A 14,477-nucleotide genomic window follows, 5' to 3' on the forward strand; every position below is an offset into this window, starting at 1 on the left:
TTACTTATTTATTTGTAAGTGAGAAAGACAGAGACAGAGACAGAGAAATAGAGCGAGAGATCACGCAACTGCTGATTCACTCACCAAATGACCACAACAGGCAGGGCCAAGGCAGGCTGAAGCCAGGAGCCAGGAACTCCCTCCAGGTCTCCCATGTGAGTGGCAGAGGCCCAAGTGCTCGGGTCCCTCATTCCCTGTCTCATGAGCAAGGAGCTGGACACAAAGGAGAGCAGTTAGGACTCAAATGGGAACTCTGATAGAAGATTCAAGCATGGCAAGTGGGTGTTTAAACTGCTGTGCCACAAGAACAGCCCCAAAAACTTGGTTTTGTCTTTCCATTCATTATTAGAAGCTGAGTCTGGGTGGATCTATGCTGCATGCTGCCACACAAGGTACTTGCATAACATAGACAGGCTCCTCCATACTCCACAGTATATACCAACATCTTCAGATTCAGGACATCCACAGAGTTTATGAGTGACTGCTAGCAAATTTCCAAGTATGGTAAATAATACTATCTTTGAAAAGGCTAACTTAAAAAACATGAAAAGCTGTTTCATCTCAGGCACATTCCCTTGAGGTCTTCTCATATTACAAGACACAACAACAAACACATTAATACAATCTTTGGTAGAAAATGTTTATTATTGATTATCTCAATTCAAAAATACACCTGCTTTCTCAGGGCTGGTCCATCATAGTGCCTCTTTGGGAACATTAAATAAAACAAAATTATGAATGATTTTGTTTAACAGTAATGTAGATGCAAAAAAGCAATTTCTAACAGTAAGACAAGGGCTTCAGAACTTGCAAGCTGAACAAAGGGAGCCCTTTCCTTGACAAGAATAAACCAGTGGACTGAGCCTATACAGCACACGCTAGACAGTGGGATCCATGCTGGCATGAAGTGTGGTAAGAAGCATGGCCTGTGAGAAGGACTTGGCTATACAGCTGCTTCTTCCTGGAAAATGTGCCCTTTAGAAATGGGACACACCAGAGTGAAGTGCCCAAAAGTCAACTGTTTTTCCTGCCCACCAAAAGAACACGAGATTTCAAGGAGATGTCAAGTGCAGGAAGTTGCTACTTTTGACTTTTCAGCAGGTGCAACACCAGCTCTTCATCCTCTGCTAAAGACAGGCCTGTATCCAGAGGCTCCAGGGCTTCCCACTTGGCCTTCTTCCTCCCACGACTTGCTGGTCCATCATTTTCAACTTCGCTGCTCCTTTTCTTCATTCCCTGCTTCTTCTTGGTATCACTGGTGGGAACAAATCCAATGATTTACTTATATACACAAGCTCATTAGTAAGAAATTAAGCATTTAAAACAGGACAAAACTACTAGACACAGTTGGTACAGTGATGATATTATTATTAAGGAGGAAAAAAATACATCATCATCATCATCATCATCATCATCATCATCATCATCAGGTCATCCATGTAAGCTTTCTCACCAGTGGGTAAGGAAAGAGGGCCTGCTGTGCAGCAGAAATGTGTGAGGTACCATGTATACAACATGTCTTCCAGTCCTCACAAGAATTCTAGGAGGCCATGGATATATATATATATATATATATATATATATATATCATCTATACTTTGAAGCCACTAAGAACCTCCAGGGATATCTGTGGCCCTGGTCTATATTTATCCTGTAACACAGAACCATTCTATTTAAAGTGAGATTATCTGCTAGGTAGCAGTCAGTGTTCTAATAGGTACTGATTCTAGTAGCTGTTGCATTAAGTTGTAATAGATTGGGGCTGACACTGTGGCATGGAAGCTTAAGTTACTGCCTGCAATGCCAGTATATGAGAACTGGTTTAAGTCTTGACTAGTCCATTTCTGATTCAGCTCCCTGCTGACATGCCTGGAGAAGCAGCAGTAGAAGGCCCAAAGGTTTGGGACCCTGTGACTATGGGAGACTCAGATGAAACTCTTGACTCCTAGTTTCAGCCTGGTCCAGCCCTGGCTGTTATGGCCATTTGGGGAGTTAAGCAGTGGATGGAAAATTCTGTGTCTCTTCTCCCAGCCTCCAACTTTCCCTCTCTATAACTCTGCCTTTTAAATAAATGTTAAAAAATGTGAAATATAGGTAAAATTAAACCTGATATGCCAAGTCACAAATTATTGGACACAACAAATTTCCCCTGTTTAAAATCTATCTCAAGCACACAAACACATCAACCAGTCTCAAAGCAAACATTACTGCAGCATTCTACAGACATCTATTACACAAACCATAAAAAGCTAATTCCAGAAACTAGAAGAGATCACTCAACACACTAAAAGTAGAAGAAAAAGACAGTATTTCCTTAAAAGCATTTTCAGATGATCCCCGTGTTGAAACATGATCCAATGATTGGAGACAACATTAAAATACAAACATTTATCTAATAGCGACAGGAGTAGTATTCATGCTAAAAGCTCACTGAGAGTCTGGCACTGCAACAGGTGCTTCAACATCGATGACATCATTTATCTTCACTAAAACACCAGGGGCATGGTTCTGGGCATTGGCCTTGTTCTGAGGCGAATAGAGTGTAAAGGTCTGGGTCCACATTACCCAAATGGGGCTGAAGCCCAGATCTGAACAGCTGCGAATCCAGATCCAAGGGTAGCCTATCAAAAAGCACATGGAGTTTGCCAACTTTATTCAGCATTTGGATGACTAACAGAAATAATTGCCTGTGCAAGGAGAACTGACTTGGCATCAATAATCAGACCTTTGCCAATCAACTACTATTTCCCAATTTTTTCTTCTTAAAGTTAGGGATTGAGTATTTAGTTGTGATTATTGTGGGCTGGAGCTCTGGCACAGTGGGATGCTGGCATGCCATAAGGGCACTGTTTCGGGTCTATGCTGTTTCACTTCAATAGAGCTCTCTGTTAATGGCTCGGAAAAGCAGCAGAACATGCCCCAGGAGTTTAGGGCCCTGACACCCAAATGGGAGAAGCGGCAGAAGCTGCAGTATCTTCGCTTAGGCCTAGCACACTGCCTGGTATTGACGACATTTATGCAGTGGATCAGTGAACGGAGGATCTCTTTCCATCTTTCCCTGTTTCTGTAACTTTGGTTTTCTTTCTTTTTTTTTTTTAAAGATTTATTCATTTTATTACAAAGTCAGATATACAGAGAAGAGGAGAGACAGAGAGGAAGATCTTCCATCCGATGATTCACTCCCCAAGTGAGCCACAACGGCCGGTACGTGCCGATCCAATGCCGGGAACCTGGAACCTCTTCCGGGTCTCCCACACGGGTGCAGGGTCCCAATGCATTGGGCCATTCCTCGACTGCTTTCCCAGGCCACAAGCAGAGAGCTGGATGGGAAGTGGAGCTGCCGGGATTAGAACCGGCCCCCCTATGGGATCCCAGGGCGTTCAAGGCGAGGACTTTAGCTGCTAGGCCACGCTGCCGGGCCCAACTTTGGTTTTCAAAAGAGATACATAAACCTTTTTAAAAACTTGTATGTATGACAGTAGTAACCAACGTGCTAGTTTACTTTCTACCTATAAATCACTTCCTTTTAAACAGATTCAACCACTGACTGGAGATAGTTCATACAGTTTGTGGATCAGGTACTTAAAAGTTTATTTCAGTGTAAAACTTTCTATAAATCCATGTATACAGGTGGCCTTTAACCTAACCATAGAAAACACATATTCTACAAAAATTATTACCATTTTATTATGGTACACTTCCACAGGCCCTGGAATTTCCCTTACCCTCTCCCAAGCACTCTCCCCAAGTTCCCCTATATAATCAGTATAATACAGTTCTTCATAAACTGCCATATGTCCATCACTGCAGGCATGAACAATGGCAGAGAGTCCAGACCCTATAAACGTTTTAATTCTACTTTTCCACAAACTTTTGTTTCAGAAGCAGCCTAGTTATGAGAGTGAATGCATCTAATCAGCAGAGCTAGTTGAGACCAGCTTGAAGAGAAAATGTAAAGAATTCTTACATTTACCTTCCAGAAGTACCGTTCACTGACTCAGCCATTCTCTTTTACTATCGAAGGAAAGACAAACTAGATAGCACCATGAGGTTATTTCAAGTCACAAATAAATGCATTTCAAAAGGGCTTCTGGGAAGATAAGCATGAAAGAGTTCCTTACAATGGAAATTCAATCAGCAAAGAACTGAATAATTCTTAATGAAAGGGGCTTGAAAGGCACATGAATTAAGTCCACATCTGGTTATGCCTGTGGCCAGTCCTGTGCTAATTCCACTGGGCTGGAGTGCTGATACAGATTTTTGCCTGCCTGTGAATCAAGCACATCTCAGAGTAACTCATCTGAAACAGCCTAATTAGTGGCCTTTGCTAATGCATCCTTTGTTAATGTGTTCCTGCACATTATAATCTCTGTAGCAATTAGGTGGCGCAGAATAAAAGAAGATATAAAATTAATAGAACCCAAATATTTTCACAATTAGCAACTTTGCTGCTTTGTGAATCAGTCCAAATTCTAGCAAGGCATTCATTTCATGGTGCTTTTGTAACAAATAAGTAGTAATCTGTAACCAATTAATTGTTAACCAATATAATAGTTCCATAATGGATAATTTACTGAAAAAGGGGATGATGTGATTAATCTAGAAAATAGGTAGTAGAAGGCAAAGTATGGTTGTATCTAGAATCTTCAGAAAAACCGTTTTCCAAATTCTGTTGCACTAGAAGCCTCATTGTATTTCCTAGTGAACTAGGGAGATAGGATTTGACACCAACAGTTTACAAGACCCAAGTAAGGACTGAGATTTCATCATGACTGATTAATACAATAATCTGTATGATAGCTAATTCTGTCCTCTTGGTTCTCAAATCGTTTACTGCAGCTTCTGAGAGGCATTCTTGCATCTCTCATTCAATAGTTCTGGTAGGTACCATTGCAGTACAGCATTGGTGCAAGTTGACTGATGAGTGAGCTGAACCCAGTTGAGATTGGAAACATCGGTAGCAACTATGAGTTACCTTGATAAAATAAGTGTAACCTACCAAAGCCACCAAACTTATGTAGATGGCCTGCAATCTGACTAACAAAACAGGGTGCAGTCTAGGAGGTCTGTGTTCTACCTTCATTATCAATGTGTGGCACTTACAGGGCTGACTCATTCCACAGTCTTTAAAGCATGAAATAAGTGTCACAAACGGTCACCATTACTCTTAATGTACAGCATTTGAAGTACAATGTGTTAATTGATATAGCACATCTTAAAAAGCAAAAGCATGGCTCAGCTCAGAGCACTGAAAACCCCAACCACTGCTCTAAAAACAGCACAAAGAATTCACAGGTACTAATCTTTCAACAACACAAATCATAAAGAGATTTAATTCATAATGGCTGATCAATTAAAAAACTGATCACACAAATAGGTATAAAGAGATTTCATCAAGAAATATGAATGTTAACTGATAATAGGAAAATTCTACCTTGAAGATCTTCAAATTTTGCACAAAATGGTTCCACAAAAACTTTTCACCCAAAACAAACATCTGAGGGTTACTAATTCACAATTAATAACTAAGGGAAAAAAGATAATATTGCAATGTGAATTCAATTTTAAAACAAATAAATGTATTAAAATGATTTTTAAATGAACTGTAGCTTGTTAACTTTTTAAATTCTCTAAACCATTCAAATCTCCAAGTTCTCCCAGAAATTGGTTTGACTTTTCAAGTCTTATTTTCTGATTTTAACATTTTAATTTTTTTTCAGGTGCTTATAGTTACCCAATTTGCCTGAGTAGGAGTGACCTCTGAGACAAGTTCTTGGAAAACTAAGGCAGGGCAAAATCTTGGAGTGGGCACACTCCAGTCAGCTTTCCTCTTGATCCTGCACTGAGCACAGCGCTTACTCCGGGGATCTGTGGACACTTCTTCAGTACTTGCATTCCACTATCAGTGGCACCCCTCTCCTATGGTTCTCCCTCGCCCTTTTAGTCCTAGCTTCAACCTCTCATCTCCCTGAGAGGTACTCAATAATCTCCCCACTAAAATTTCATCCATACGCATTTTTTAAAGATCTCATTGATTTGAAAGGCAAAGTTACAGAAAGAGGCAACACAGGAAGACAGACTATCCATCCATTGTTTCACTTTGAAGCCAGGAACCTGCAACTTCATCCAAGTCTTCCATGTCAGTGCAAGGTTCACACATTTGGGCCATATTCTGTTGCTTTCCCAAACATATTAGCTGGGAGCCAGACTGGAAGTGGAGCAGCTGGGAGACAAACTGGCACCCATATGGGAGGAGGATTAGCCTACTATGTCATAGAGCTTACCCTTACCTGTATCTGGCACCTCTACTCCCACATAAAATATAAACTCCTTAGTAGTAAAGTAAATTAACATATCTTTTTACAAAGGTAATTTGGACATACCTTTCACAAGTCTTTGAGTGTGCATGTCTAGCACTTGTCTTCTGAGATTTTATTTCAAGGAAATAATATTAGGGATAGGGTACAAACCAACAAGGATATTTAAGGCAAAGCTATTTTTTATTTCACAAAGATGTGAAAGTATTAAATTACAAAATTAGAAATAAGATACCATACAGCTATTCAAAACAATGTTGCAGGGATCTTTATGGACACCACAGCTAGAAACATACAAAATGAGGATGCAACTGTGTTTTCCAAAAAGTCTTATATGAATGCTTATATAGAAAAAGATGTGAAAGACTTAAAACTTTCTTTTTGCTGGTATAAATGTCTTCTGATATTTCTCTAACCATCCTATTTTACTCTTTACAATAAAAAATAAATTTAAATTCTGGACATCTTGGTGTAATGTCGATTTTTTTTTTTTTTTTGTAATTCCAAAAAGCTCCGAAGAACATGAAGCAAGTGTGCTGCATGAACTTTGCTTTTGTTGATGATGTAACTCCAGCTTCTCAGTCCACAGACATATGGTGGAGGATGAGTCTTCTTGGGTCAAAATATATGCAAATGGTCATGATTATTTTCACTGTTTCAAAACAAATTTACTATTATGTACCACAAACTAGGTAGAAGGATTTCTTTGTTTGGGGCTGCAATGGCAGCTTTCTAAATGCTCGGCACTTCAGAGGTTTGTATGGACTGCAAATAATTTCTCTTCCTTAACTTTTTTTTTTTAAAGGCCAGAAGTCATTTGTTTCAGATTCGAACAGTGCTCCACAGACTATATGAAGAAATTTGTGAGAGTTCCTTTTACCTTTTCAGTTTCACAAAGCAGGCTTCTGAGAAAGTCCCACAATAACAGTTTTCATGCCTTCTCTGTCTCCAAAAAGCAAAACATAAAGCTATGGACTCGTCTGAAATGAAGGTTCTTGCTGAAATGTCATTTACAAAATATGTCTTATGTACCCTGTGAAACACATCTTTTCCCCATCAGCATGAGTAGTTATCTTTGGAAAGCATAACTTGGCTCTTTTCATTCTTCATAAACACTTGGGCAACTGTCCAGGAAGACTACTCAGTTTAATGTCTAAGGAGTCTCACAATCTGATATAAACCATCCTATATAGCCTATTTTGCATTATACCTTTGTAACATACCCTGTGTTTCAGGGCTACTTTTTATTTGCTGAACATAATCACCATACAGTTCCAATTTATTTCGTGAACATTTGGAACTTTCATTTCCAACTATGTGAAGTCTCTTTCAGAATCCATTTCCATTATTACCCTCTTCCTAAGATGCCACCCTATGTGGGTCTATGCCTGCCCTCTGGCCTACACCTCATATGGTTGTCCAGGAACTCTACACATCTCTTTCCTTGTCCTTTGTTCTTCTCCTTACCAAACTGTCAGTTTTTAAGCACAACCAGGCACTCAGCATGGAGGGCCTGTCTGGCTCGGTTCCAAACATCACAGAACCTTCATGTTCCAATATCTGGCTTCACTGGTTTTCACAATTACATAAAAGGTCAAATTATACAAATAAATATACATATAATCACACATTTACGTTTTGCTGAGCTAATGCTGGTCTAAAGGCAGTTAAAATTTTACCATTACTTCTGTAGCTTCTGTATGAGACGTAATTGGCAATCATCTAAATTTTATGTAATTTAGGGTTCCATAATGCCAGTGACTTAAACTTATGCATGAAGTTCTCTCTAGGGTTTTCTCCTACCACCAGATCAGCATATGCTACCAGTTCCAAGATATCCTATATTTGCAAATCAAATGAAATATGCTCCTAACTACTACATGTTTTCCCTAAATCATTTCTTTCTCTTAGGTTTCCCTTCTGAGTGTAGAGCATTATCCCCACTTCCAACCCAGAAGTCATCCTTAAATCACCTTCTTCCTCCCATGATTAATTTCATTGATTATGTCTTCACCAGTGCTGGTGCAATTGTCTTTATTTTTTTTATCTCATACTTACTTCAGCCGATTCATATCTGGAAAGCTATCCCTGTTAATCCCAGTCTAGTTTAAATGTTCTCAGGTATTTCCTAGGACTGTGCTTCACCAAACCATCTGAAACCTTCCGGCATAATCAACTATTAATTTACTGGCCTCCACCATTAGATTTCAAGTTCTCTGAAGTCAAAAACTTTGCTTACATGCAGCCACGGTTCCCTTCAAAAGATTCTTTAAATGAATAAATAAAACCACTGAACTGAGCTTCTATTCTGTTAATTATCTAACTAGCAAATCCTATGTTATAACTAACATTACTTTCTTTTTCTGCACATAGGTGATTCCTTTTAAGCCAAGATATGAATGGATTTTCAAATTTACGCTGCATTTTTTCCCAAATCATTTATCATTAATTCCAAAGAAATTCAAGAGATAAGCAAATGGTGAAAATTATAACATCAATAACACGAGAAAAACAATACTTTAAAAAAGACTATCCTATAACCTCAGGCTCAGAATGAAGACTAATGCAATACTTTGAATATTATTATTGAATATAATTTGATATGTCAATTTTTAAAAATAAGCATTTTTAATTCTCTGCAATAAAACATTCTTTTGAAAATATTCAACCACATTAAAATCTTAGTATTTTTTTCTCCAATTTTATTTTTGCTTTTTTTTTTTTTTTTTAGATGTTAATCTTAAAGTGTTGACAAAGACACTATCTTAACAAAATTTGAGTCAGGCCCTTTTTAATTCCCTTTCCAAAAAGGCTCCACCCACTTGGTCCAGTTTTAGCAAGAATCCCACTGAGTCAGTTTGGCGAATATCTCCCACCTTTTGCATTAGTCAGCTTTTTGTTATAACCAACAACCAAGGCAACTTAACTTTTTATAAAGGAAACAGGTTTATTTTGGTCCACTGTTTCGGAGGTTTACAGGGAAGGGTCATGTGACTCGGGCTCTGTGATAGTGTTCTGACTAGTGGCCCCAAGGTGGCATACAGGATCACACTGCAAGAGACAGCGTCTCTGTGTGACTATTTCCATGAGCCTTTCAGAGAGTCACTGAGAGTTAGTCATGGGGGCTCTGCCTAACACTGTAAGGCCATACTCTTTTCTTCCCCCTTTTGGAGTCAGAATTGAATTGAAGAAATCCTAGCAACAGCCCCAAACTGGAAAAACAAAAGAAGTTCATGGAAATGTTTGGGAACATTCACCTATGGAATGTCAATGATTCACTGAATATCTACCATCCATAAAGAATGTGATGCATGCATAGTAAGGGTTTTACAAACATTAATTAATCATTTCCCCAATTTCCCATAACGGGAAGATCTCAAGATTTATATAGGCTTTTCTATTTTTCTAAGTGTAACATTAAGCTACCACACATCATTCCTTTAAAATAAGCTGCACAATTAACAAACAGAGCTAATTTTAGCTAATTACCTAAAATCATTTTAACATATTAGGCTACTAAACGAATAGTAGAACAGAACTATAAATACTAACCATCACAACTCAATGTTCGGCTGTTGAGCACCAAAAACTACAATTTGAAATCACAAATGGAGAGAACCTCTGGAGAACTGGAACAGTCGAATTTCTGAATTTGGGCATGTCAAAATGGTGTGATAAACTAGGGCAGAAATTATAGGAGAGGAGAGAGTTCCTAGGTCTCTGGTGGGTTAACATCCTCAGGAGCAAAGAAAGAATAGCCTCTGATGTTTTTTATTTAATGAGATATACCATTATAAACGATTACTAGCCTTGCCGCCAACAAAAAACCTTAACTTTGAAAGGGTGGGAAGACTTTCTCAAAAGAGAGCTCTGTTTGTATGGAAGGGTCATCATAAGCTAGAATTCCATATTCAGTGGAGAAGAATTTAAGCAAAACCTGAAAAAAAGCCCACACTACCATCATGCTCTATTATTTTTACATTTTAGAACTTTTAAACATTAAAAAGACTTTTCTTTAAACTACAAAAATACATACAGAATAGCTAACATCCAAAGCACTGGCAACATGAGATGCTAGTGGGGTTACAGATAACAAAAGTTCTTTCATTTAACACCTGCAGGGATATAAAATAATTCAGATTCTTGGGAAGAGAGTCTAGGAGTACTCTTGTCACACAATTCAGCAATCACATCCCCTTGATATTTATGTAAATAAGATGAAAATGTATTGTAACACAAAACTTTACACAAGAATATTGATACCAGCCTTATTCATAATTAAAAGCCATCAAGATATCCTTCAAGAGATGAATGGACAAATTGTGGCATATTTATACAATAGAGCATTATTTAGTGATTTTATTTTAAATTGTATTTTTATTGGAAAGTCAGATATACAGAGAGCAGAAAACACAGAGAGGAAGATTTTCCGTCCACTGACTCAAGCGGTCAGAATCACCAGAACTGAACTGATCCAAAGCCAGAAGCCAGGAGCTTCTTCTGGTTCTCCTGTGCGGATGCAGGGTCCCAATGCTTTGTGCCAACCTCGACTGCTTTCCCAGGCCACAAGTAGGGAGCTGGATGGGAAGCAGAGCCGCCAGGATTAGAACGGGTACCCGAATGGGATCATGCTGCATGCAAGTTCAAGACTTAGGCCACTAGGCTACTGAGCTGGGCCCTATTTAATGACTTTTTAAAAAGGACTGTCAACCCATGAAAGATATGGAGGAATTTTGACAACACAATGCTAGGTGAAACAAGACACTCTGAAAAGGCTATATGCAATCATTTTAGAAAGCCCAAACAGATCATCCACTGCCCAGAGTTGAGAGAGAGATGGCCAGGTTTCCAGGGCAGTGAAACTATCCTGCATACTACGTAACACATGCACATGTCACTATGTATTTACCAAAGCCCTTAGGATATATAGCACAAAGATCAAAATCACAAATCTGTATGCAGTGATGCATGTGGGCAAAGCATCTGGTTTCTTGTTTCCTAGAACCTCATGTAATTCTTAACTCACACCAGCCAAAACAAGTATTTTTAGAAAACGGATGCTTGTGAGTTCACCCTGCCAGGATCAAACGTGGTTTAAATTCTTAGGAGTTGAGGGAGAAAGGCAAAAGGAGAGACTAACTCATTAACATAATTTTCAGCCTGCAAGAACTCCCAAGTCTTAATACACTTGACTTTTATTTACACTCTAGCTTTGAGAAAACTTTAGCCAATACACTTTCTGGAGTAGGAAGAAGTGAGGTGAGTAATAAAATACAAGAAAAAACAATCATGTCCGGCGTGACGGTTTGATTAGCTAACCCTCCCCAGTAAGTGCCAGGATCCAGTGTGGGCGCTGGTTCATGTTCTGGCTACTCCACTTCCCATCGAGCTCCCTGCTTGTCACCTGGGAAAGCAATAAGATGGCCCAAGTCCATGGCACTGGAGACCCAGAAGAGGCTTCTGGCTTCAGATCAGCTCAGCTTTGGCTGCCAGGACCATTTGGGGAGTCAACCTGTGGATGGAAGACTTTTCTGTCTCTCCTTCTCTCTGTAAATCTGCCTTTCTAATAAAAAATAAATAAATCTTTTAAAAAACAGTAAATGAAAATAATCAGAGGCACCTACCATAAGCAGAAACAGTATACTTTGAACAATATGTGAATTAATTCTAATAAAAACACAACAGAACCTGGAAACCGTATTTCCTGGGCAGCATTAAGAACCACTGCACCTAGTTGTGTAAAATATTCCCAGGAGTCTCTGAACTGACTGAAATTGGTGCATGATAAAAAGATCCACAGGGAAGACCTGCCAACTTCTCTCCCGCCACATGTAATGCTGTATAGAAATACAACACACTGGTGGGAGTGCTAAACTTATAAGGATACTAGAACAAGAAGTTCAGATATTTAAGTTATAAACCAGAAACTGAAATCAAGGGGGATTCTGTACCTCAGACTATGGAACTGTCCAGCTAGAAATATCACCATGTCTCCTGTTAGAGCTCTTAACTTCCATAGTGGGTACACTTACTAATGTACAATTAAGAATGTGTGATTTTCTATGTTTTAAATGACAAACACAGGATCAATATCACTTCCCAAAAAGCCAGGACAAGGGGCTACTTGAGAAAAGTGCACTCACTTTGCTACATTGTTTGTGCAGCTTCCTAACTTCTTGAGAAAGCTTTTCTTTTCCTTCTAGAACGCACAGGAAAAGAATTCAGGTGAAACTGCAGACTGATCTAGCTGCATGAGGGTGGGTTCTGACAGAGAACAGTGAATGCGCCCTTACACAGAAACCCTGGAATGTCCTTCCACGACATGCTGCTAAATTGGCTATGGGAAGACAGAACATCCAGCATGTACATGGCTGATGTGAGCCTGTTTTTGCATAAAACATTCCTGTCATCCAGTCCTATCAACCAATGTAGATTGGACTCTCCTGAATAATTGAAAGGCAGTAATAAAGGAGTTGGTATCATTTTGAAATTCTCAACCATCATTATACCTATCCCCAAGTACTGACGTTTAGTATTCAAACATATTGTGCCACAGATCTTTTTTGCCTTACAAATTTTAATTTGCAAGGCCAAGGCAACAGCTCCAATGAAGATTAATCACTGCAGTGTATTCTATAAAAGCAGCTCAGCGTCTTTCAGTCATGGAAGGTTATCACATATAGACTGGAAGTAAAGATGTACCGTTTTCCGTGTTTCTCTTCCAGCTGCTCAGTTCTAAAAACACTTACAGAAACAATTCATCTAAGCAAAACCTTGTTCTGAAATCACTAAGGAGAGGTAAAAACGTCTTCTTAGAATTCTAATAACCAAAAAAGGTTGTAGGTTTTGAGACGGAGACAAAAGGCCGGAGACTGCACATCACACCATTATCACTCATACAACTTTTCTTATACACAATGTGCTCATGTCACTTCAGACTGACAATAAGGTTTGGCCTCAGAATCTTTTTTCTGTTCATTTCAGAAAGTAACATGAGAATTTGATAAAAAGTCACCACCCCACCCCTTTCCACATAAATGCACAGGAGTATCTATGCTGCATGTACAACCACACCATTGTTTTGCATGCAATTTCAAAATGGTCAAGATTCCACTTAAAGGTTATCCATGGAGGTCCAGAATAAGAATCTGGCTCCATAGCAATCCAGGTAATATAATTATCTTTCTTCTCCCACATTAAAAAATTTTAATCATCATATGAAGTGATGTAGAATATTTTGTGCTCCCCGGAAACATATCACCTTCTCTCAAACTACTTTCACTGATTAGTTTTCAATATGCAGGATCGTCACTTACCCAAGCATGTCCCCAATGTTCCTGCAATCTGGCAAATTTAGGTTCTATAGCATTTCAGGCTTTATTAGGCCTTCAGATGACTCCAAAATAGAAAATCCTATCTTCAGCAAAACTGTCCATTGAAGAATAACTTATACCAGCAAAAACAAAATAAAACCTAACACTGAGAACCAAAAATCTAAGCATGGGAACAACATAAAATTCTATAAGGAGACATATATAAGCTATGTAACTAAAAAAAGATGGCATGAATTCAATCTACATGCAGCAACGTGAAATGCAAAAAAGGACAGCCTTTCCAATGCAGCCACACACCACAGTCAGGGCAGCAGCCAAGAGATACTATTGGCAAGGTGGTATGTTGGCTTCATGACATTTCAAGCTATTCATTCACCTTTACAGCTCCTGGCATTTTTAAAACATGGTAAACTCACAGTCCTACAATGGGTGAGTAAAATATAAAATGGCATGTGCAGGATGGCAGCAGATGGTAAGGAATATCAACAGGCTTTCCCAACCCCAAATGTCTCCCATTGCATCTTCCCTGTCTCAACCTCTATTTTACATAGAAAATAGCACACTTCCTTTCTTCACTATAAATCGACAATTTAGTGAAAGTTCAAACAAATAAACAAACAAACAAACAAATAAGTACAAATACTAGCTTTTTCCATCTCTACCTCAACAACCTGACTTGGAAGTTTCTACTTTTCTTTCAAGTTTTCAGTACATAAAACTGACAACTGGAACTTCCTCCTGAAACTTACTAGGTTCAATGCAATGAGGAATAAATCTCCAGAAGTTAAAAAGAAACCATGGACAATAAAGCTAATATATCTTCAAG

At 38.8% G+C, this 14,477-nt stretch overlaps 1 protein-coding gene across 1 annotated transcript in view; it reads right to left on the minus strand.

Annotated features, from left to right (window-relative positions):
• Positions 1-640: 640 nt before the first annotated feature.
• The window catches only part of DDX10 (DEAD-box helicase 10), a 199,562-nt gene continuing 185,725 nt past the window's right edge, over positions 641-14,477 (minus strand). Inside the window, exon 18 of the mRNA XM_004585037.4 lies at positions 641-1,255. Coding sequence (XP_004585094.2) covers positions 1,081-1,255 — 175 coding nt within the window. The 3' untranslated portion in view covers positions 641-1,080. The remainder of the gene's footprint in view (positions 1,256-14,477) is intronic.

Source organism: Ochotona princeps, chromosome 4 (assembly GCF_030435755.1).
Source record: "Ochotona princeps isolate mOchPri1 chromosome 4, mOchPri1.hap1, whole genome shotgun sequence".
Lineage (NCBI taxonomy): Eukaryota > Metazoa > Chordata > Mammalia > Lagomorpha > Ochotonidae > Ochotona > Ochotona princeps.